The sequence below is a fragment of the Macrotis lagotis genome, chromosome 1 (assembly GCF_037893015.1).
Source record: "Macrotis lagotis isolate mMagLag1 chromosome 1, bilby.v1.9.chrom.fasta, whole genome shotgun sequence".
Classification (NCBI taxonomy): Eukaryota; Metazoa; Chordata; class Mammalia; order Peramelemorphia; family Peramelidae; genus Macrotis; species Macrotis lagotis.
This window is the reverse complement of record NC_133658.1, coordinates 853,377,123-853,403,542: the sequence shown is the minus strand read 5'-3', so window position 1 is coordinate 853,403,542 and position 26,420 is coordinate 853,377,123. Positions and strand designations below refer to the sequence as shown.

At 35.6% G+C, this 26,420-nt stretch overlaps 1 protein-coding gene across 4 annotated transcripts in view; it reads right to left on the bottom strand.

The window, feature by feature from the left end:
• The window catches only part of RLF (RLF zinc finger), a 145,210-nt gene that overhangs the window by 75,682 nt on the left and 43,108 nt on the right, over positions 1 to 26,420 (bottom strand). For 3 of the 4 annotated variants that reach the window (XM_074217633.1, XM_074217631.1, XM_074217634.1), the window contains exons 2-3: positions 10,754 to 10,908; positions 3,453 to 3,534 (exon numbers count right to left, since the gene is read on the bottom strand). In XM_074217633.1, coding sequence (XP_074073734.1) covers positions 3,453 to 3,534; positions 10,754 to 10,908 — 237 coding nt within the window. The other variant, XM_074217632.1, reaches the window with a different exon arrangement.

Genomic DNA, 26,420 nt, shown 5'->3' with positions numbered 1-26,420 from the left:
AAGCAGTTTATGACTAAGAAAGAGATGGAGAACATCACTAAAAACAAACTAGATGATTTCAATTACATTAAATGAAGAAGCTTTTGCACAGATAAAACCACTGTAACCAAGAAATGTAGTAGTAAACTGAGAAACAATCTTTACAAGTAATGTTTCTGACAAAGGACTAATTTCTAAAATATACAGAGAACTAAGTCAAAATTTTTAATAAAAAAAGTCGTTCCCCAATTGACAATTTACAGATGAGATCAAAGCAATCCATAGTTATATGAAAAATTGCTCTAAATCATTATTTATTAGAGAAATGAAAATTAAAGCTTCTCTAAGGTACCACCTCATACCTCTCAGACTGGCCAATATGACCAGAAAGGATAATGATCATTGTTGGAAGGGTTGCGGAAAATTTGGGACACTATTACGTTGTTAGTGGAGCTGTGAACTCAACCAACCTTTCTGGAGAGCAATTTGGAACTATGCCCAAAGGGCAACAAAAATGTGCATACCCTTTGATCTAGCAATATCACCTACTGGAGGGATTTGCATGAACTGATGCTGAGTGAGATGAGCAGAACCAGAAAAACACTGTATACCCTAACAGCAACATGGCAGTGATGATCAACCTTGATGGGCTTGCTCATTCCAACAGTGCAACAATCAGAGACAATTTGGGGATATCTGAGATAGAGAATACCTTCTGTATACAGAGAAAGAATTGTGGAGTTTGAATAAAGATCAATACCTTTAATTTAGAAAAAACAAACAAACCTGATATCTTATTGTCTGATCTTGCTATCTCTTATACTTTATATTTCTTCCTTAAGGATATAATTTCTCTCTCATCACATTCAATTTGGATCAATGTATACCATGGAAATAATGTAAAGACTGGCAAACTGCCTTCGGTGGGAGGTGGGGGAGGGAAGTAAGATTATGGGGAAAATGGTAAAACTCAAAATAAATAAAATCTTTATAATTCAAAAAAAAGGGAAGAACTGAAAATTTTCCCCAAAAGAAAAGCAATAAACTGGACAAAAAAAAAGAATCTCAATTTGGGGGCAGCTAGGTGACACAGTGGATAGAGCACCGTCCCTCAAGTCAGGAGGACCTGAGTTCAAATCCGACCTCAGACACTTAAATGATTACCTAGCTGTGTGACCTTGGGCAAGTCACTTAACCCCATTGTCTTTCAAAAACTAAAAAAAAAAATCTCAATCTAGTCTTTTATTAGTAATAAAATTTGCTCAAGATAGGAATTTTCCTCAGCATCAGAGGGCTGTTTTTCCTACCTTAGTAAAGTTCATACAAGTCTTCCAGGCCTCCCTGAAACCACCCCCTTTCACAATTTCTTACACCACAAAAGTATTCCATTATATTCATATACATCATGTCATGTGTGAATTCATTCCCTATTAAACTCCAGAGGAAAGAAAGTAAGGATGGGGGTTAGAGTTGTAGTAGAGAGTTAAGAGGAAAGAAAAGCTTTAAGTAAAAAATATTTCCTGATTCTGAAACAGGAAATTTTAGGAGAAAAAAAGAAAAGCACAAAAATAGAAAAGAGTGCTTGAAATTACCCCATAACAACAGAGAATTATCCAACAAATGGTGGAAAATATTTAAAATAGAAATCAATTGCAATTAATTGTAAGAAATTTCAGTGAATTGAAGAGAACCAGTAGAACAATTTATGTAAGGAAAACAACATTGTAAAGAAAAACTGTGAAAGACTTAATTCTCATCTAAGCATAAATGCTACTGATTCAAAGTAATAACTTATGGAACACCAACCAAAGGTTTTCCAGATGACTTAAGATGAAGTGTATAGCAGCAATGATTTTTTTTTTTAGGTTTTCACAAGGCAGTGGGGTTAAGTGGCTTGCCCAAGGTCACACAGCTAGGTAATTATTAAGCATCTGAGGCCTGATCTGAACTCAGGTATGCCTGACTCCAGGGCTCGTGTTCTATTCACTGCGCCACCTAGCTGCCTCCCCTTTCCCCGTTTTTATTTTTTAAAAGCAAGTGGTATAAAATGGAGATTTAAAATTCGTAGAGAGCTTTTTCTATTCTGTTGTGTATATATAGACATTCTTTTAAGTGCTTAGGTTAAGAATTTAAAATTTTAAAAGAAAAAACTGCAAATAGAATACTAGTAACAGCTACCTTATAGAGTTGTAAGGATCAAATAAGAAAATATATATGAAAGGGTTTTGCAAATCTAAAGGCACTTTATAAGTCAGAGTTATTAGTACAGAGATCTTTCTCCATGAAAGAATTGAAATAGAATGGCCTAGAAGTCCCTTCAACTCTGAGATCTTGACATCACCCTATTAAAAAATTATCTCCTATTCCACTTCACATAGTCCTGAGTATCTACAAAGCATTAGGTAAATGAAGAAGGAAGGCATTTCCCAATGAAGTCCATTAGCTATAGCTATCAAAGAGCTCCCCGCCCCTTTAAAGGAACACATAAGGGTTTCATTAGTGACATAAAGATGTCCTGTAAACACAGAGTCTAGAATAGCATAAAATGATGACCTGGATGAAGTTATGTTACATAAAAGGAAAACTGGATAATCCAAAGCTCAGAATAACAGGTGGGAACTTGGGAGTGTTCCAACTGAAATGATGGGTTTTCATGAGCAAGAATGTGAGGAGTGATGGATGCCAGGATGTTATATGGGGGCAGCTAGGTGGTTCAGTGGATAGAGCACAGGCCCTGGAGTCAGGAGGACTTGAGTTCAAATCTTATCTCAGACACTTAATAATTGCCTAGCTGGGTGGCAAGGACTTAACCCCATTGCCTTAAATAAATTAACTTTTTAAGAAAAGATGTTATGGGGTAGAATTAGGAAGACTTAGCAAGAGACAAAGGGCATGAAGGAGGAGGTAAAGTTTGGAATGACAAACTTAGGTACGTCCCTCAACAAAATAGAGAAGTTTGGAGGAAAAGATGATTTTAGACATGTTGAATAGAGATGACCAAAAAGTAGTTAATGTTGCAGGGAAGAGCATTTCCATTCTGAGTGTATAGTGCTTTGCAAACTTTAAAGCATCTAAAATCAAAAGAGCAACAGACCTGGGAATTTGTATTCAGTTGTAATCCAATACTCTTTCCACTACTTTATGCTACCTCTGATCTTTCACTTCTGTAACATGAATTAGTCCAAAGAAGCTTCTGGATAAAAATTAGAATATATTACAACTTCTTAGACATTTAAAATATAAAATCTTACTTTATATACATTACTGGTTTAGGCATGGAACTAAGACAATTTTAACTTTTTCACATAGTTTCCTAGGAGTCACTGATTGTACCTTTGGTCAGAACATCTGGAGGATCAAATTCTAACTTTAAAAAGCCAAATTAAATAGTTTTATATTTGAGATCTATCTGATTTAATTAAATGAGGGGAAAGCCACAAGTTACTTTTACTAATGAATAAAAAAAAACTCACCTGTATGGACTGATTAAAAGGTACCCATACTTCACACGGCAGTTCAGTTTCAGGCACAGAAAGCAAGAGCTCAAAACAACTCCTATAATAAAGAAAGATAATAACAGTAAAAAAGTAGTTCAAGTTCTGGTTGATATTCTATTAGTATGATCACAAAATAAATGTTGACAATGGGCTCCATGAAGGGGGGGAAAATCTCATTTTATACTCTTGTATCACACTTCAGAAACTAGTAAAGCATAAATTCTTCCATGAAATGTTTTGTCCAGGTAACTTATGAGACCTTGGTTAAGTCATGTAACTTGTTAAGTAAGTCTCAGCTTCCTTAATTTACCAACTAATATGAACATATGCTTCTCAAATGTTTTTTGTGAGGCTCAAATTGGATATTGTAAAATACTTAGCACAATGCCTGACACAAAATTTTTATTAACAATAATAAAAAAGTTATTTTAATAGCATGTCAAACCTGTTAAGAAATCAATTCTGAGGAATTGTTTCTTTGTGCCTTTTCCCCTTCAATGCCCAGCAAAATGCCATTAGACACTGGGGGTGGGGGATGGGAGTGGGATGAAAATGCTTGTAAATTTCAAATTTTCCAATTCGCTCCTAATTCCTAAAATGTTTTTTCTACTTGAATCTAAACTGCTCTCCAATCTCCAGACTCCAGAGAGCTGCCAGACACACCAAGGCTCTAAGGGACTTTCTCCAAGGAGAGAAGGACTTACTGCTTCCTTTGTGACTCTCAGAATGGTTTTCTATCCAGAAGGCTAGATATAATCAACACCTGAATGTTTAACCAGAACTAGAGAGTCTCTATTCTAGGTACACAGGGGAAAGGAAAAAAAGTGTGAGGGGGGAAAAAAGAAACAAAGGGTTTCATAGTTTGTATTCCAAGTCCCTTAATCCTTCCCAGGGGTATTTGCATTTTTTTTTTTAAAGTGCTTTGTTAAGCCAAATGGATCACTAATGGGGAAAATTTCTGAGTGGTATATGTGTGCAAAATCACTGGTCTTTTGGGATCCCATGGTATTAATTTACTAATTTTTACACACAAAAATCTTTGAGTGAAATGACTCATCCAGAAGCACATCAAAAATGCCCCAAGTTTCAAAATTCAGGTCCTATGGAGGAAGGTATTTGGGGGTCCCAGGCCCATTGGGTAAGTATACTAACCCTGTTTGTAGGGTCAGCTTCCCCTAAACTACTCATTTTTTCTCATAACCTCTTCCTTTTCTGATTTCATATGCAAAGACATAGTGGCAATAATCTCTTCAAGAATCTTCATTTTTGCAGGACAAACTATACAAGAAGGAGATCTGAAGAAAAGGAAGGAATATAAGGGCAAAACTTTTGTTAGCACTAACAGCCCAAGCAAAGAAAAGAGATGCATATATGATGCTAATTTCAGCCTCTAAACTGCTCCACTTCCTCAGGAAGAGGTCCTGGAAAACACCAGGAAGACACAACTGGGGAGAGGAGGATGAATAAGTATTTAGGACTAAAACAAGAATGCAAATTAACAATAAAGCAGCAGATATATCCCAGGATTTCAATTAATTTATTAATGTTTATAATTTAATTGGGAAAATATCAGGAATATGAAAAATAAAGTTCAAATTTAGTAAGAAAGTTAAAAAGTCTTCCTCTCTTCCTAGATTTATTTAGAAATAATTAGAAAACTGGAAATCTGGGAACCTTACTACTAAGTAGGAATAAAGAGTTATAAAACCTAGAAGGTTAGGGAAAAGGACTTTAACTCTGAAGAACCAAGAAGTGCCCACTAGAGAGGGAGAAGGCTCTTTCAAGATTTGCTTAAATGATTCCGGGATCCATAGTAAAGATGCCCATTTCCTTTTAGGTGACTGAACCAAAATCACCAGTAACAAGAAATAGGAACTCAAAACAGGTACATTATCTTCTAAGAAATAAATGTGGGGCAGCTTGGTGGCCCAGTGGATAGAGCATTGGCCCTATTTGACCTGATCACAAATCCGGCCTCAGACACTTAATAATTACCTAGCTGTGTGGCCTTGGGCAAGCCACTTAACCCCATCTGCCTTGCAAAAAAAAAAAAAAAAAAACCTAAAAAAATAATAATAAAATAAAATAAATGCACTCATCCCAAGTACCTCTTCCTTTTTTGTAGGAGAGATGAAGAGAAAGAAAAAAATATATTCATAAATAAAGTAGTGTTTAAAAAAAGCGATGTAAAAAAATAGGTTGGAAAAATGTCAATTGCTCATGGGTAGGTCGAACTAATAAAAATGACAATTCTACCTAAATTAATCTAATTATTTCATGTCATACCAATCAAATTACAAAAAAATTATTTTATAGTTAATAATTTAAAGATTCATCAAGAGAATATCGAGGGAATTAATGAAAAAAATGCAAAAGAAGTTAGTCTAGTCATACCAGCTCTAAAACTTTCTTATAAAGTGGCAGCCATAAAAACTGTTTGGTTTGGCAGAAATAAAGACTGGTGGATCAGTCAAATAGATTAGATACAAAAGAAATAGTAATAAATGACTATAATAATCTACTGGTTTGAAAAACTCCAGATTCTGGGATAAGAACTCACTCTATGATAAAAACTACTGGGAAAATTGGAAGATAGTATGACAGAAACTAGGAATAGACCAACATTTCAAATCCTATACAAAGTTATGGTCAAAATAAGTACAGGAAGGGGCAGTTAGGTGGTGTAGTACATAGAGCACTGGTCCTGGAGTTAGGAGAACTGGAGTTTAAATCTGGTCTCAAGACATTACTTAGCTGTGTGACCTTGGACAACTAGAGGACAGGATTTAGACATAATTAGTCAATTAGCAGAAAAAGGAATAATTTATCTATCAGAACAATGGAGAGGAGAAGAATTTATGACCAAACAAAACAAAGAGATACAAAATGAATAATTTTGGTTACATTAAATATAAAAACTTTTGCACAAACAAAATCAATGAAACCAAGAGGAAAAGGAAAGGAGAATGGTGGCAAACAATTTTTTCAGTGATTCTGATAAAGGATTTATTTCTAAAATATACAGAGAATTGAGTCAAATTTATAAGAATACAAGTCTATCCTCAATTAACTATCATTGGATACGAGAAGGCAATTTTGAGAAAAAAATTAAAGCTCTCTCTCTCTCTGTATATATATATATATATATATATATATATATATATATACACATATATATGCATATATAGTCATATAAAAATGCTCTAAATCATTTTTGATGAGAAACGCTGAGGTACTACTTCATACCTATCAGATTGGTTAATATGATAAAAGAAATGGTAAATGTTGGAGGGGATGAAAGAAAACTTCACACCAATGCTGTTGGTGGAATTGTGAATGGATACAATCATTTTGGGAGAGCAAATGGGAACAAAGGCCAAAGGGCAATAAAACTGTGCATATCCTTTGATTTTGATCCAGCAATACCACTACTAGGTCTGAATCCAAAAGAAATCATAAAAAAGGTAAAAAGATCCACATGTACAAAAAATATATAGACAGCAATTTTTTCATGTGATTGTAAAGAGCTGGAAACTAAGGAGATGTCCATCAGTTGGGGAATGAATGAATAAATCATGGTCTATGAATGTGATGGAGTACCACAACTCATAAATCTCAAGATTCGAAAGGCTTATGAGAACTTATGGGGAATGAGGAGAACCAGGAGAACACTGTACACAACTACAGCAACACTGTGTGAGGATAACTATGATAGACTTAGCTCTTCTCATCAATACAATGATAAAAGACAATTCCAAAAGACTTGTGATGGCAAGTGTCATCCAACCTCAGCAAAAGAAAGAATGATGGAATCTGAATGCACTTTTTAAAATTGGTTTTCAATATTTTCTTTCTCATTTTTTTTTCATTTTGTTCTGATTCTTCTATCAGGGTACTTGCCATCTTGGGGACAGGAAAGGGAAGGGAGGGAAAAAATATGAACTTAAAATCTTACAAAAAAAGAGTACTGAAAACTATCTTTACATATAATTAGAAAAATAAAATACAAAAAATATATTAAGCACATTTTAAAAAATAAAGAAAATATATTGTCCAGTTGCAGTTGCTCACATCTATGATTCCTGCTGGATCAAATTTATAAGTTCTGATCTGTAGTAGGGTTAAGAATTGGGTTTTCCAGGGCAGCTAGGTGGGAATCAGGAGTACCTGGGTTCAAATCCAGTCTCAGACACTTAATAATTACCTAGCTGTGTGGCCTTGGGCAAGCCACTTAACCCCATTTGCCTTGCAAAAACCTTAAAAAATTGGGTTTTCCCAGTAGCAATGGTTAACCAGAATATTATGTTGAAGACAACTTTTTGAGGTGTTGGAAATAAGGTTAAATTTAAGCAATGGAGTTGGGTCAGTGAGTGTCCATTATACTTCCCATCTGGGCAAAACAGAAACTCATCCCATCTTCCCCAAATGTATGTTTGTATGGGTGGGGGACTGACTAAGATGGAGAAGTATTAATAGGATATCTCATTATCATTAATGTCCTTCAAGATAAAGACTTTTGTAATGAGAACTTTAGAAAAAGGGAGAACTCTGGATCTCCTCAAATCATTGATTACTAATATCATTTCTTTCAGTAGTCATAGCACCTATCATAGAAACTACCATGAAGCAGACTCTTGATAAATGGTTGTTGAATAAATGAAAGAATGAATGCAGTGAAGGGTGCACAACAGGTAAAAAATTCCAACTTCAGACAATGAAAATACCTGGCAACTACTCCTAAAAAGGACTTTTGATGGAAAACTGTTCTGAACTGGAAGCATCTTGGGAAGAACTGCATTCAAGGTAAGTTGAAAAGATTCAAGAATGATTACAGAAAGGTAGCATGGAGTAGAAGAAAGAACACTGAATTTGAAGTCAGAAAAGTTCAAATATTGGATCTTTCATTAATAAATCTGTAGCCTTGAAATAATCCATTTAACTAATTATAAAATACTGAAAATTTTGGCAGCTGTAAAAGGAAGATTTTTATATCTGCAATATCTACTTCACAGAGGAGATGTAAGATCAAATGAGATAATGTACTTCAAGCCACATAAGAGCCCATTAATGCATAGTATCCATTTTTATAAGTTATTGAATTTGAAGCCAGATTGGCCAATTTCAAGTGCTGACTCTCCCAGTTAGTAACTGTGACAATAGGAAATGATTAAACTTTTCTAAGCTTCAACTTCTACAATTGTAAAGCAATGATAATGATAATGATAATAATAATAATAATGCTACCTTCATGGAACTGTACTGAGTAAGAGGACATTCTTTTTCCAAAGTGCTACATTCATTATAAAATGAAAAGAGTGAGACTAAGCAGTGGAAACACCGACGATGAACTGAAAGAGATATTGGCCCAAACCTAAATACTTACTACTTTACTCTGGTATTAGGGTAGGATTTTTTAAAAAATAGCTTTTTTTCAGATATGCATAAAGTTCCAACCACTTAGTCATTACCAAGGCACTACACCATTCATCTGGTGGCAGTTTACCCCAACAAAATAACTGAAGAGCAAATGAACAGCCTCAAGAAGTAAACCTATAAATCTAAAGAAAAAGTGACAGTCATGTTAAAATCATTCTGAATAATCTTTTAAATAGATATACTCTATTACAATAGATGACCCCTTTAGGGCAGACTTTTTTCTATGCTATCTAATCTGTATAACTGAATGATTTCTCATTTCAAGGTTATTAAATCTAAAAAAGCCAACACAAATACATCCTATACAACATTAATAAAAAGCACCACTGATAATTACATAATGTTCTTCTGAAACATAAGTAAACAAACTATAATACAAGAATTATTTTAAGATCCTTTGAACACAAATTATTTGAGTTATCCAGAACACTAAATCTTTACCAATTTTCCCCACATATACTAATGACTCTAGAAAAGCATCAACACATTAATGACACCATAGATATATTATTTATTTTTACTGAAATTCTTACTTGACTTTATTTTTTTAACTTTTTTTTTTAGGTTTTTTTGCAAGGCAATGGGGTTAAGTGGCTTGCCCAAGGCCACACAACTAAGTAATTATTAAGTGTCTGAGGCCAGATTTGAACTCAGATACTCCTGACTCCAGGGCCGGTGAACTATCAACTGCGCCACCTAGCTGCCCACCCCTTACTTGACCTTAAATCTTTATTTAATTCTTTATCTTCTCAAACATTATGATGAATTTCTAGCCTTACATTCTCCAGCATTACAATGTTATTTTTGACATAATCATCCATGAAAATTCTATTTCAACATCTTATACTAAGAAATTGACTCTAAATTTTCCAATTCTGTTGCAGTAAAACAAAAATTCTAGCAGGACCTATCAAACTGGAAATGTTTCTAGTAGGGCTCCTGAAAGAGACTATCAGTTGTGGTCATCTAAAAGAACAAAAGTTTATCAACAGGTTGGTGGGTTGGTGACCAGGTAACTCTTTGAGGTAGGAAAGATGGAGTAACAGTGACTTAAGAAACCATCCACTAAAGGGGTAGAAGAGTTCCAATCTCCATCAGGGAACCAAGTACCTATGTATGATTAATTCTTATCTCTTTTCAATCATTCCTTTTTCATTTAATCATAAGATTACAGATTTAGAGTAGAAAAGGATCTATTGATCAAAGAGTCCAACTCCTTCATTTTTATATAGAAGGGCAATAAAGGCAAGAAAGGTCAAATAATTTGACCAAGGTCACACAAGTAATAAGTAACAGACAAGATCTGAACTCAAATCTGATCCCAGACTAAGGGTTTTCCACAGCAGGCTGTCTTTCTTCATATTTCAGTACTTTCAACAATATTTTGCTTAACTAAATACCTTTTTTTCTTTTTTTAAAATGTAGTTTACTTTTCACCAGTAAACCATGATATTCACTATTATTAAAAAACTAAAATCTTATTAGAGAGAAAATTTGAGTCAAAGATATAAACCAAGGAGCAGGTAGGTGATGCAATGGATAGAGAGCACCAGCCCTAAAGTTAGGAGGACCACAGTTCAAATCCAACCTCAGCCACTTAATGTGTGTGACCATAAGTCAAGTCACTTAACCCCACTGCCTTGCAAAAAAAAAAAACAAACAACCAAAAAAACCCCCAAAAGATTTAAGTCAGACAATGATATTTAATAATAGAACTTAACAATAATGATGTAAAAATTAAATCACAGAGAAACAGAAGGTAATGAACAAAAAGACTGATAAACTATAGATGTAACAAATAACTCATTTAATAAAAGTGTGAATTATTTTTGAAAACTTACAGTACTAATCTGCCCAGAACGAGGAGAACATCTTCACATTCAGTAGTTAAATATGGCCGAGCACTGGCAAAGCTCTGGATTGAGAGTCGATATACTTCCAGAAGGCACGCCATGTGTTCTGATGTATTCCTGTTGCCTGCATACTGCAGCAATGTCTATAAGGCAAAGTTAAAGTTGAAAAACATTTTTTAATCATCCAAACATACCATGTCTACTTTTTATTCCCATTCTTAGCTTGTTTTTTTTTTTTTTGCATTTGCTTGTCATCACTTAAGTCTCTTTAAGTTTTCTATTCTACCGGCATTCTAATTCTAATTTATTAGAGCTCTATCACTGCTTACCTATATTACACATGAATTATCTTCTACATACAGCTCTGCTCATTTTTCTGACTTCCTGATTCCTGTCAGTAGAGAAGTAGCATGGGATAGGGGATGAAAAGCTGGCCTTGGACCATAGAATATTTAAGTCCTGTGACAGATTTTTACCCATACTGTCTCTGACCCTAGCAAATAACTTCAGCCCATTTCCTCAAACCAGGACTTCTCTATACTAAGAAAATGACATGTCTAGTTTCTACTCCTATCCTGTCATTAGCATTGAATTGTGCAATTTTGTCACATCTAACTCTGCATCCTTTGATTTGTCCTTTAGCCCCACTGCTAATCCTGCTCTATTCCATCCTTCAACACTGCTGTCAGACTAATAATTCTTGTAGTACAGATTAGATCATATCCCTTCTAAGATCAAAGCCTTTTCAAATGACTTCTGCATCATTGAATACACAATAACCAAGATAGCTAGCATCTATTTTACAGAGGAAGACTAGAGATAGAGAGATATTTATTTTATTTATTTAAGGCAATGGGGTTGAGTGACTTGCCCAAGGTCATACAGCTAGGCAATTATTAGGTGCCTGAGGCCAGATTTGACCCTGATCCAGGGCCAGTGCTCTGTCCACTGTGCCATCAAGCTGCCCCCTGAAGAAGAGAGATATTAAGTAAGTACTCAGTTGAGCTTTGATCTTTCTTTGGGGAACCAGTCTGCTCTTGGGAAGCATGATCCCCCAAATAAACTCTCCTGCCCCTTGACTCTTCTTTACTGATAATCTCCTCAGGGTGGTCAATTCCCAACTGCCTTTAATTTCTCTCCTTAATTTCTGCTATCTATAGTCTACATGCCCCCCACCCATCAAAGTAGATATAATTAAACATGCTTTTGTAACTAACATTAACTTCTAAAAATTTTATATTCTTTCCTGGATTTTTATGACAAAGTTACATCTAGAAGGGACTAGCTGATCCTTTCCAATGATTTTTGTGGCATATCTTATATGAATTTCATAAGTGCCCATGAAGTTAGTCAACTAGCATTGATAAAGCACCTACAACATGCTAGGAACTATGCTAAGAGATAGAGATACAAAAGGGGAAAAAAATCCCTGATCTAAAAGGAGTTCCCAGTGCCAATGGCTATACAAAAACAAGCTCTAGACAGGACAAGCTGAAGGTAATTTCAAAGAAAAGACACTATGATTGAGGGGGATTGCCTTCATGCAGATGGTAGGACTTTAACTGAGACTTAGAGAAGTCTATGAAGCCAGAGGAAGAGGTGAGAAGGAAAAGCGTTACAAGTAAAGAAGACAGTCAAAGTAGAGAGTGAGGCTTGTAGAGCAGGATTGTAGAGAGTGTCTGAGGATTGTAGAATACACACAGAGCAAGGCAGGAGAAAACTAGAAAAGGATCAGGTTATCTATCGGGGCTTTAAAAGACAAACAGAAGATTTTATATCTGTTCCTAGAGGCAATGAATACAGAATCACTGGAGTCAATTGCATAGGAGAGTTAAGATCAGGCCTGCATTTTCAGGAAGATCATTGAGAATTGAGTAAGATAGAAAAGAAACACGCAGCCAGATGGGCCAATAAACTATTTCCATAGTCGAGTTCTGAAGTAATGAAGTTCTGCATGATGGTGTTCGAAGTTTAAGAAGGACAATGTGAGATAGTTTCAAAAGCAGGAAATAGGAGGGTGAGAAAGAGTAAGGATTGTAGGATGATACCATATTTATGAACCCGGGGTATTGGAAGGATGGTGGCATCTGAAACAGTAATAGGAATTTTAGAAAGCAGTAAGGGTTTTTTGGGGTTAAGATAATGGGACATGTTAAGTTTACTATGTCTTTGGAACTGATCTATTTCAAAGGGTGTAACAGGTAGTTGTATATGCAAGACTGGTCCTCTGGAGAGAAGTTGGAGCTGGACAAGAAGATTTACTTGAGAGTCATTAGCAGAGATTGAATCCATGGGAGCTAATGAGATTAGTAAATAAATAGGAAGGAGATTATTACTCATAAAGGAGCATAGGAGAGACACTCAATGTCAGTATAAGTAAAAGAACCTGTGCCAAGAATTATCTGATAGGTAGGAGTTGTGAAAACATAAAAAGAGAATACAGTAATAAGGGAAAAAAAGTGAACAACAGTGTTAAAGGATGCAGAGAAGCCAAAAAGTATGAGGCCTGAGAAAATATCAGTAGATTTAGCAAATAAGAGATCATTGGAAATTTTGGAGAGAGCACTTGATTGAATTATGAGACCACAGAGTAAAGAAGGGAGTGAGAAGAAAGGAACTTCTCAAAGAAATTTAACCACAAAAAGAAGAGATATAGGATGACAACTAACAGGAGTGGAGTAGTTAGTAGGGAAGGAAGGACTGAAGATTAATCAGAGGTAGGAATGATTATCAGAAAAGTTGCAAGCCTAAATGACTAGCTACAAATGGGAGAATATTTAGTGAAAGACAATGAATTCTGCTGTGGACAGTGTGTATAAAATATCTACAGACATTGGTTCATTCCTATCTTCATTACTGAAGAAGACCAATAAGACATAAGTTAGAGTAAGTATGAATGTGGCTGATCAAATCAATACAAGCTCTTAATATTTGCTCTATCACAGGCTGGGCATAGTCCATGAACCATTGGGGTAGGATCTCTAAAGTTGCGCATTTCTTATTTTCTATGAGCTACTTCAATTTCATAATGCTCAGAGTGAATAGCACCCTCTCTGATGACGGCATGCTGGGAGGCTCCATGCAGTATCTCATATGCAGCACTATCAATCCCAAAGTTCTTAAAAGACAGTGAAAGCATCCTTATAACTTTTTCTGATGCCGTTATGAGTGTTTGCCCTGTGTGAGTTGTCCATAAAATAATTTTTTGGGGGCAATTTATCTGCCTTCTTTGGAGGAATGTTTGAATGCTAGGCAGTTTAGCTTAAGAAAGGATCTCAGTGTCTGGTATCTTCTCCTGCCAGGTGAACTTCAGAACCATCCTAGGACAATTTAAATGGAAATGATATAGTTTCCAGGCATGGTGCTGGTAAATCGTACAAGTTTCACAAGCATACAATCACTCTGTATACCTTCATTTTGGTAAACAGTCTTGTTTACCACACTATCTCCCAAACACTGAGCTCTCTGCACTCCATGTGTCAACCTCATCTCCCTAGAAAGTATACTGCCAAGATATACTGGGCAGCTAGGTGATCCCAGTAGGTAGAGCACTGGTCTTGGCGTCAGTAGGGAAGAATTCAAATCTAGCCTCATATATTTGACACTTACAAGTGTGTGACCCTGGACAAGTCACTTTACCCTAAATGCCTCACATCCAGGGCCATCTCCAGTTACCCTGATTCATGTCAGGACACTGGAAAACAGAGTTAAGTCACATAACACTCCCCTCACTCAAATCCAATTCACTTGTTTGTCATAGCATCATCTCCCTAGATGTCATGGTCTTCTTTGAGGGGGTGAGAAAATATCAATAACACCATCATCATCATCATCATCATCATCATCATCACCAAGATAAGTGAACTTATCTAAAGCATTCAAAACTACAGACATAACTCAAATCTCACATTATGACCAAGTTCCTTGCTTGGATCAATCCATTTCATCAATTCTCACAGCCCACTCTTAAAACCTCTATTATCACTCAAGCGTACCCTGAATGGTTGCCTTCTCCCATCATTTTTAGCTTTCTAGCTCCATTAGTGTCTGAAGCCTGGGGATGGCTTCACAGTCTGGAATTTTCTTATTATGAGAAGGCCCCACCTTACTTCAAAAAGCTCTTTAATTTTACATAATAAAAAAAAAATTTTGGCCTCCTTTGATTCTCCAAATTCCTTTTCTGGTCATGATCTCTCATCTATAGCTGCAAAATGCATTTTCATACTTGTTCCTGTGATGGTTATACGACTTTTGAAAGAATCTAAATCACATATCTATTTAGAACTTATTGCAATATATAGCGTAAGTCTTCTAAACCTAATTTCTGCCACTGCTTTCCTGTTTTCCCAGCAATTTTTGCCAAATATTACTGACTTTATTCCAAGTGTTGAGGTATTTGAGTTCAATGCCTAAGTATGCTATATGTGTCACTTTTCAAATGTTTTTGTGGGTTCCAAATACTTTAAGTAGTCTTCCCTTTCATTCCTCCTATCTTAAATTTCCCTCAAGATTTTACCTTTTTCTTAAAAAATAACTTTTATAATTTTCACTCTTCTAAACTAATGCTGTTATTTGCAATAGTACTGAATAAATTAATTAGCACTGTCAGCCTTTACTATTTTTGGCATTGTGCAACTATGAGCAATGAATGGTTCTCTGTGTCAGTTTTTTGATATCTAAATATTTTATGCATTTTGCAGATATTCTGAATGGAATTTCCAAATTTCTTCCTGCTGGATTTTTGTTGGTCATATATAAAAGACTAATGATTTGCATACATTGATTCTTCATCCTAATGCTTTTCTTTAAGCTATTGTTTCAATTAATTTTAGCTGATTCTAGGGTACTGAAATACAGACAGTTATATTAGCTGCAAAAAACCCAATAATTTCATTTCCTATTTACCTATGATAATTCCCTCAACTTCCATTTCTTGTAAATGCCATAGCTAGTCTTTGGTGTCTTATGTCAAATAATATTGATAGTGAGACATTTTTTACTCCGTTCAAATTGGAGCATCTCCCTTATTATATATGCTAATACTGACTCTTGATCATACTAATTAAGTTGACCATACTAATTAAGTGCCTAGCTTTTTCTTTTCTTAATAAATATGGATTTATTTGGTTAAAAGGTTTTTCCGAATCTTCAATAACAGCACACCTTTGCTTGTTCTAGTTATTTACATAGCCTATGACAAGCATAATTTCCTTAATATTCAATCAATCCTGCATTCCTAGTATAAATCCTACTTGGTCATAATGTCAAACCATTTTTTGATTACTTTCCTGTTTGCTAGTATGTTCTTTAAACTTTTTGCATCAATATTAAGGATAATTTTTTTCTCTATTTTTCTTTCCCTGATTCAGATTTCAAAACCATTTGCATCACTAATTGAATTAGGATTATTTCCTTTACAAGTTTTGCAATAGTTTGTGATTTTGAATTGTTCTTTGAGTAGTTGATATAACACTAAAAGGTATAATGCATGTAAGTGAGGAGGCAAAAAGTAGTAATGGATAGAAAGTGAAATTCGCAATCAAAAAACTAACTTGCATTATAAATCGCTGAAAACAAAATCTTCCCACTCCAGAGGTAGTTTGTTATGGTGGAAAATACAATATATTTAGAATAAGAGATTGACTTCAATTCTATCACTTACTATCTGTATGAACTTATTTTTAGCAAGTAACAATTTTTCTGGGAATGAATTTCCTTATTTGTAAAATAAAAGCACAGAATGAGTCACAGTCTTCCTAGCTTTAGACCCAGGATCATCTTTATGACAAGCAATACTACTATTCAACAGTATTTTAATGGTATCAACAATTATTCCATAAGACCTTGTTGCAATACCCAATAAATTTCTTTCTCCAACATCATTCATTTTCAAGATGTTTGTAACTTTCATGTAGCTTCTTTCAGGTTATAAAGGGCCCAGACTATGGAATTCAAACTAGAAAGAAACCTTCAAAAACTTATCTAATAGGGCAGCTAGGTGGCCCAGTGAATAAAGCACCGGCCCTGGAGTCAGGAGTACCTGGGTTCAAATCCGGCCTCAGACACTTAATAATTACCTAGCTGTGTGGCCTTGGGCAAGCCACTTAACCCCGTTTGCCTTGCAAAAACCTAAAAAAAAAAACTCAAAAAAACCCTTATCTAATCAATCCCAGTCCCCATTTTACAGATGAGGAAAGTGAACTGCAATTTCATTAATAATTTTGTCTAATTTAATATCCAAGATAGATAAACAATTAAGATTATATGTAAAACTCAAAACCATTCCCCAAAAGTGGCCACAAGATATAAACAACATTTCTCAGAAGGATAATTGTAAGCTATTAACTAACTACCACCAACATGAAAGAATACTCTGAATCACTCACTACTAAGAAAAATGCAACATAAAACAACTCTGAAGCTTTTTCACCTTACAATCTGCAAACTCTCAAAGAGGACAAAAGATACAAATAGTTTGTTGGAAAAGTTGTGGATTACTAGTGTAGTTGGTTTTTTTTTAGGTTTTTGCAAGGCAAACGGGGTTAAGTGGCTTGCCCAAGGCCACACAGCTAGGTAATTATTAAGTGTCTGAGACCGGATTTGAACCCAGGTACTCCTGACTCCAGGGCCGGTGCTTTATCCACTGGGCCACCTAGCCACCCCTCTGTGGATTACTAGTGAAGCTGTACATATATATATATATATATATATATATATATATATATATGTAAATAAAATAAATAAACCATTTTGGAAGATATCTGGAATCACATAAATACAATTACTAAAATGATCCAGAGAATCCATTTACTAGGTTTCTTACTAAGAAAACAGTCTTGGGGGTGGCTAGGTGGCCCAGTGGATAAAGCACCGGCCCTGGAGTCAGGAGTACCTGGGTTCAAATCCGGTCTCAGACACTTAATAATTACCTAGCTGTGTGGCCTTGGGCAAGCCACTTAACCCCGTTTGCCTTGCAAAAACCTAAAAAAAAGTCTTAAATATACACCAAAATATTTATAGCAATACTTGAAAAAAATCATTTTAACCTTCATTGAAAAAAATTAGTTCCTAATTCCATGCTTCCCTTCAATCTCTCCCCTACCCACTGAAAAAGCCAATTACATATCAAACGTGAAATTAGGCAATATATATTCCATGTTTTGATAAAAGGTTTTTTTAAAAAAGGTAAAAAAATTATACTTCAATCTGCACTTAATTTATAAGTTCTCTCACTAGATACGGATAGCATTTTTCATCATGAATCCTTTAGAATTGTCTTAGTAGAGCCACATATTAATCAGAGTAACTAAGTCACAATTGATCATCTTTTCATTATTGCTATTATTGTATACAATGTTTTTCTAGTTTCACTAACTTTACTTTGTATCAATTCATGTAGTTTTTTCTGAAACTATCCTGCTTGTCATTTCTTACAAGCAGCACCACAGTATTCCATCACACTCATAACTTTTTCCCTAAATGACAGACATCTTCTCAATTTCCAATTCTTTGAACCACCATAAGATACAGTATAGCAGCACTTTTATGATAGCAATGAATTAGAAAAAAAATGATGCCCATCAAATGGGCAATCACTAAACAAATTGTGATACATGAATATAATGGATTATTAATGTGTTATAAGAAATGAGTATGGGGAAAAAGAAAAAAATGAGTGTGATAAATACAGAGACTCATGGAAATAATCTACACGAACTGATACAGAACAAAATGAGTAACACAATGACTATAAAAATACAAAGCAGCACAAAAAAAATCAAAAGTGAATAAGTATGAAGAACATGGTCTCAAAGAAGAGAAACGACAATCCCACACTCCATTAAAAAATTGAGAGATCCTCAAGTATTATATTCCCACACTTTTCAATGCACTGATCAAGTAAGCCCTCCATCCCCCAACCCCTTTTTTTGCCATTAAAAATTCTACTGTCTATAGGACAACTCTCTGGGAGGAGTATGATAAAACCCATGAAACGAAACTGTGCTAACTTAAAAAAAAACAAACCACTTAAAGCAAGTTATCCCTTCCATATTTCTGATTTCCCCAGTCTGGTTTCACTATATAGTGGGATGGCATAAGAAATTAAATGAGAACTTTTGGGGAGTTTTGTAGAAGCCACAGGTGATACTTGAAGGATAGCAGAAACAACATGAGAAACAGTAAAAGTTAAGAAACCCTGAAATGCATAAAATTAACATATAGTATGGTATAATATCAACCCAAATTTTACAATAGGGGAATGATAAGTATAAAAAAATCCATAAAAGAAAAATAAAAAATTCAAACTTTTCTGGTATAAAGGAAGGATCAAAAATTTTTATGTCCATGTTTCCGATCTTGGAAACCACACACACCCTGAACCAAGGATAAACCTTGTTATGTTTATCAGATCCAGCTGTCTAGTTTTCTATTTCTTCCCATTTATAGTTGTGGTATGGAAGATAATGCCCATAAAATTTTCTATGGTTTTAATTACTTCACCATCAGCATAGTTTATTAGGAACTATTATCATGGTCTTAATTAGCTTTTCTTACGTAACATATATTTTGTTTTGGCAAAATAATCTCGTTTCCCAAGAGATTAAGTAACTAAATTGTAAAAAGTGCATTCCCTGAACACAAGAATGCAAAATTGTCTAATGATGCTAACCCTCTATTCTTCTCATTTAAAATTTACATAAAAAAGGAGCAGCTAGGTGGCACAGTGAATAAGAGCACTGGCCCTGGTCAGGAAGATCTGAGTTTAAATCTGCCCTCAGACACTTAATAATTACCTGGCTATGTGACCCTGGGCAAGTCACTTAACCTCATTGCCTTCCAAAAACCACAAAACAAACAAAAGTAAGGTTTCTATAACTTAGGATGGTGATAAGAGGATGAGAGTTAAAATTTTTTAAATGACTTCAAAGATAACTGGGAAAATTAACAAGAACCCGTGTTTTAGGGAAGGCTAAGTTTAGGGGTAAAATTTCCCCCATCTTTTCCTAAAGAATGCCCTGACACTCATTCCCTGATTTTTAACCACCCCCAAGCTGCTTCCTTAATGTCTACAAACATACTGACACCTTCTGCACCCATAAAAAAAACCCTAACTCACTGATACCATTCTGTTCCTCTCCTACTTTTCTCAAATTCTTAAAAAAAATTATTGCTTTCATTTCTCCTTCCTTACCCCTTTGCAATCTGCTTCCTTCTGACCTAATCACTCAATGGAAACTGTTTTCTTTCTAGCTATCATTATCTCTTTTCATATTTCATGCAACCTTTTCTAAATTCTCATCTTTTTTGACCTTCCTGTAACATTTGACACAGCTGCCAACACCCAAACCTGCATATTCTCTCTGCACTGGAGTTTCTTGAGACACCTCTCTGGAATTTCTTTGACTCAACTTTTTTCCCAGTCTTGTTTTGCTGGATCATTATCCCTAAAGCACTTTCCTTTAACCATAGCTCAGATGCAGTTCCTCTTTTATCTATATATTCTCTAAATGAACTCCTCGGTTCCCATAGGTTTAATTATTTCTATGCTCAGATGACTACATATCTTATCTACATATCTTACCTTAGCTCTTGAGCTCTACACCTGCACCACCAACTGCTCACTGTTCCTTAGACATTGGCATCTCTAAAACAATTCATTTTTCAATTGAAGTTTTTTTTTTTGTTACATGAGTTCCAATTTTATTATGAGTTTCAAGCTGTTTCTCTCCCTCCCTTCCCAACAACACACTGGAAGGCCAACATTTGATACAGATATGTATGTGCAACTATGCAATACATAGCTCTGTAAGAAAAATATCTGTCTAGTTTTTCATGGTAAGAAAATATTATTTGTGCCTGTCTGAGGTTTCTGTGGACTCCCCCTGGCAGCCTGGGCCCTAATCACGTATGAACTGCCTCATATTATGCAGAGTAATTCAAAAGTTAAATGTAAATTCACCAAGATAAGAGCAACCTCAGCTCTTCCCACCCCATCCCCCTCTCCAGCTTCCAGCTATTACTTGACCTCAATCAGGGAGAGTGGGGAGGGATTTTCCCCTTTGCCCAACTGTCCTGACCCTTCTATGCTGGCCAGGGAGCAGGCAAAATTATAAAAGTCTGGGTTAAACTCTGCGAGAGGCCAGACTCCCTTGGGTCTCAGTCCAGTCAGCTCTTCTGGAAGTTTTCATTTCACTCTTTCCCGCAGGCACCTTTGTTATTTCACTCAGTCCTCAAGCCACTTACTATCTCTTTAGGAAAACAATTTTAATCTGTCAAATTTACAGGCTTGTAAAATAAAAAATCCTGATATACATTCAAGGCCAGTTTAGTTTTCTCACATTCAAAAGAATTCTCATCTTTATGAAGAGGAGACCAATTTCTCCCACACTTTTATACAGCAGTTTTTTGTCTAGAGGTAGATAGCATCATCTTTCATGTCCTTTGGAGTTGATTTGAATATTCATATAACTCAGAATAGCTTAGTAATTCTCATTTACTCTTCAAACAGTATTGCTGTTCTTTATACAATGTTTTCTTGGCTCTGCTCATTTCACTCTTCTTCATTTTACAGAACACTTTCCATGTTTTCCCAAAATTAATACGATCATTTCTTACAGCACAGCCATATCCTATCACAATAACATACCACAACTTATTTAGCCAAGTCCCCTCAATTTCAAGTTCCTTTCTATCATTTATCAACTGAGGAATGACTCCTAGGCCTATAAAAGTTCTCTCTCTATATTTGATATATGAAGACTATCTGATAAATTGTGTATAAAATTTTCCCCCAATTTTCTGCTTTCCTTTTAATTTCAGTCACAATGGCTTCATTTGTACAAAACTATTTTAATAGAATTAACATTATTCATTTTATAGCTCACAACACTCATTTATTCATAAATTTTCCTATATACAAATCTGATAGATACTATGTTCTACGTTTCTTTCATTATCTTTTTTTCCAAAAATAACTTCTAAAGCTTCCCATTACTGTTTAGGCCCCTTCCATACTTCCACTTTGTAATTTTTATTTCACCTGACTCCTCATCCCAAATATACAATCAAATAACAAATCTTTTTAATTCTTCACATTTCAAATATGTATCTTCTCTACATTCAAAGTCATCACTCTAGTTCAGGCCCTCATCTGCTCTGACAAAACAGCAATTTTCTAATTGGTCCCCTTGCCTCAAATCTCTCTCTCTCTCCCTAACTAGGATATACTCCAATATCAGTCAAAATGTTTTTCCTAAGACACAAGTAAGACATTGTCAGGCTATGAGGAAGGATTGCAACTACAGTGGCTTTTCATTATTTTTTAGGCTCTATCACAAACTTTTCTGTTGTTAGGCAGTTAAATGTGGGACCTCCTCACCCTGGAATATGCACCAGTCCCTATGGCCTTCTCTACCTCCAACATACCCTCCAACTCCCCTGGCCCCATGAATTCCTCCATGGGGAGAAGGGCAGGTCAGCCAAACTTCATTCCCCTGATGGCTCTGCTTGAGACTTTCAGAGTTTGTCAACAGGCTTCAGTTGCCCTCATCATAGAAGGCCTTGACAACCTGGGTCCAACTTTCTGGACTGTGGCACCATGTCCTCTTCCAGTTTCTGCACCCCATCCCTTTTTCTGGCTTACAGTTTAAACCCCAGAGTAAACAAATGCTTAATGAAATCTTGGTCCCAAACTACCTTTCCAACTTTACTTCATATTACTCTCCTTATTGCTCTATGGTTCAGCCAAATTGGTCTTAGTCCTCTTCACAAAGGATTATCCAATTTCTATCTTTTTGCCCTCTGCCTCTCAGAACTTTTAATTCCTTCAAAACTCAGCTCAAGAATGATTTTTTTGGCCTGAAGTCAATCCTAATTCCCTCAGTTCTTGGAGGCCTGTTGAGAGCAGGAACTGTTTTGCTTTTGTCTATGTATCCTCAGCATCAAGGTATAGTTCCTGGTACAAAGCAGGAGTCTAATACAGTAAATGGTTGCTGATAAGAAACAGTTTGGATCCAAGCAGTTGGAGGTAAAAGCAAACATCCACAAAGAGAAATGTAAGCATCAACTGGAAACAAGGGACCATAGCTTTGGAGAATAAACTGATTTGAAAGTCATGAAGTTGGGGAGGTTAGGTGATGCAGTGGATAGATCACTGGCCCTGGAGTCAGGAGTACCTGAGTTCAAATCCTGCCTCAAATACTTAATAATTAATTACCTAGCTGTATGGCCTTGGGCAAGCCACTTAACCCCTTTTGTCTTTCAAAAAAAAAACACCTAAAAACCTGAAAGTTGTAGAGTTAAAGAAGCAATAGTCATTTGTCTGTAAGAATACTGTCAATAGCCCTAAAACTCAGAAAAAGCTGGAGTTGAGGGAAAATGCTAAAAACAAGAAGGTTTGTTCATTTTTTCCTCCTTAGGTCTATGCGAGTCAGAGAAGGAATAGGAAGAGGAATCTGGCACAAGAGACAATAATATTGTGGGAGGAGAAAGGGCAGGATCGCTGTCTTCAATGACAAAGAGAATGTCTTTGGAACAGAAAAACAGAACAAAACCAGCAAGAGGAAGTAAAATTTCAATAGATAAGCAAGGACACTTTCAGAGAGCACTGAGATGCCCTCAATAAATTTTAAGTCCCCATGCTCTGATAAACTACAACCCAGAGAACTGAAAAAATTAGTCTATGGGATTGCTGATCCACCTCTGAGAGATTAGAATGCAGGGAGAGTGGGAGGAGAAAGTAAAGAATAGATTCTGTAAACCATGTCAGTGAGAGCTTGACTGACTTCTGGCAAAACTTCAAAATATATTATGGTTTATGAAAAGAAAAATGGTGATCACTATGAGCCAACATAGCTTCAGAAAGAACAGATTGTCCCAGACTATCTTTTTTTGGGGGGTGGGGGGGGGTGGTACAGATTTACTGGTCTATGACAGTTACTAATGGTAACTGTACAGAAGAATTCTGGGAGTCATATACTGGTTTACTATTACCATTATTTTTGTTCTACTGTACTTTCACTTACTTTGTTAAATATTTTCCAATTTTTAAAAATTAGTTTGGTCTCCACTGGGAAGTAGTTATTGCTTGTTGCTCATATTTGATATCACTGTATTGGACCATAAAATCAGGGAAATGAGGAAGGCAAAAAAAAAAAAGTTTTCCTATGTTCAACTCTGACCTCTATAGACATTTACTAGCTGTGACCTTGGGCAAATCGCTTAAAGCGATTTGCCTCAATTTCTTCCCTTGCAAGGCTATTATGACAATTAAAAGAGGTAATACTTGTAAAAATGCTTAGCACAGAGCCTAATGTATTATAGAGTCTTTTAGCCTCTCCTGTTATCTGTGTGGACAAAATGGAAGGACAAAGGATATTACAGTTAGGTGAATTAAGACACAGTTGAATGACTACACCCAAAGACTCTGGGTCAAACTGAACAAAGATTTTACTGGAATGTCCTTTAGGGATCTCAATCTGGCATTGTAGAGGCAAACTTTTTTTTATCAATTTCCTAGGATATTGGCAATAATGGAATGCTCATAAAATTTGTAGATATAAATGCTGGGATAGTTAACATATTAAATAACAAAGGAATAAAAAAAAATCTAGACAAGCTATACTATTAGACCAGTTCTGGTAAAATTAAATGAATTGATCTATGGAAATTTAATAGGAAAAAATAAAACACAAAATTCCACATGAGTTCTCAAAAGATCAGCTTCAAAAGAACAAGATGGTAGAGATATGGTTAAAGAGAAATGCCTCTAAAAGAGATCTAAAAGTTTTGGTGTCAATACCATAATCTCAATAAAAACTGGTGCTATTAGAGGTCAACATTGAGTGGCTGTTTTCAGAAAGAGGGAAGAGAAAAATCCTGCTGTGCTCTACTGTGGTCAGACTATATCTGTACTACTGTGCTCAGATTTGGGCACATTTCAGAAGGGATACTGAAGAGCTAGAATCAGCAAACAGCAGCCTAGTCCCATTGCCTTAGTGTTAAGAATGGCTGTTAAGTTTTAAAATAAAATTTTGTTGTATTGTACAATGTAAAAGCAATTTTTCACAAAGGGCTATAAAAAACAGGTGGGCTGATTTGGTCCCTCCTACTGTGCTTCCCACCCATGAGCTAGAAAAACTGTGAAAGGTCCTCAACATACTATAAGAAATATGGTAGTTTTGCCTGAAGAAAAGAATAAACAGGACAAGACAGATATCTCCAAGTATTTGAAAGAGTGTCCTCTTAAAAGGGAATTAAATTGGGGTGGTTAGTTGGTGCAGTGGATAGAGCCCAGGAATCAGGAGTACCTGAGTTCAACTCCAACCCCAGACACTTAATAATTACCTAGTTGGGTGGTCTTTGGCAAGCCACTTAAACCCCATTGCCTTGCAAAAAAACTTAAAAAACAAAGGTTAAAATTAATTCTGTTTATCCAGAGGAAATAAATTTAAGCCAAATAGAAAAACTTCCTAACAATTAAGAGTTATTTAGAACAAAGTAGGCATTTAATAAATTTGACTATTAACTGAAAAATGCCAAGTGGAAATGGATTCATCTGGAGCTAATAAGTTCTCACTTTTTATGTGTTTTATTGATTTTTTTTCTTTTATGTTACAAGTACTTATTATACCCATTCCAATAAATTCAGAGAAACCATCTATCTCCCCCGGAAAGAGATAAAAAAAAAAACACCCCAGAAATATTATAGCCAAGTTCCAGAACTCCCAAGTCAAAGAGAAAATACTACAAGTAGCCAGAACAAAACAATTCAAATATGTGGTGCTGCAGTCAAAGATTACCCAGGACTTAGCAGCATCCTCATTAAGGGCTCCTAAGGGCTTGGAATATAATATTCTGGAAGGCAAAAGAGCTTGCAATGCAACTGAGAATCAACTACGAAGCAAAACTGAACAACATCTTCCAGGGCAAAAGATGGGCATTCAGTGAAACAGGGTGTTGAAATGACCAGAGCTGAACAAAAAATGTGATCTTCAAGTACAGGACTCAAGTGAAGCATTGAGAATGGAAGAGAAGGGTAAATTATGAGGGATTTAATGATGATGAACTTCATGTATTTCTGCATGGGCAGAAGATACTAATAATATTCATGAACTTTCTCATTTATTAAAGCAGTTAGGAACTTTTATAGTCGAGACACAAGAGAGTGCCTAATTTGAAGGTATAATGTATTTTTAAAATGGAGTCAATGGGTAAAAAGGAAATGTACTGGGAAAAAGGAAATTAGAGGTAGGATAGTCTAAGATATTTCATGTAAAAGAGTCAAGAAATAGCTTTTGCAATGGTATGGAAGGGGGGGAACATGAGGGGGGATTGAGGGAGCCTTCATTCTCATTGGAAATGGCTCAGAAAGGAAACAATATATATACATAACAGAGTATAGAAATCTAAAAGAAAAAGGAAAGGGGATGAGGGAAGAAGAGGGAGGTAGAGGATAGAGAGGGCATTTCATGGGAGAGGACAGTCAGATATGATGGAGGGAATCACAATTAACAACATCAATTGTGGGAATAACTTCTCTGATGTACTTATGACAAAGAATGCGATCCACCACATAGAGCTGATGGTATTGGATCACAGACTGAAGCACATTTTTTTTCTCTTTCTTTCACTATTTCTCATGAGGGTTTTTTTT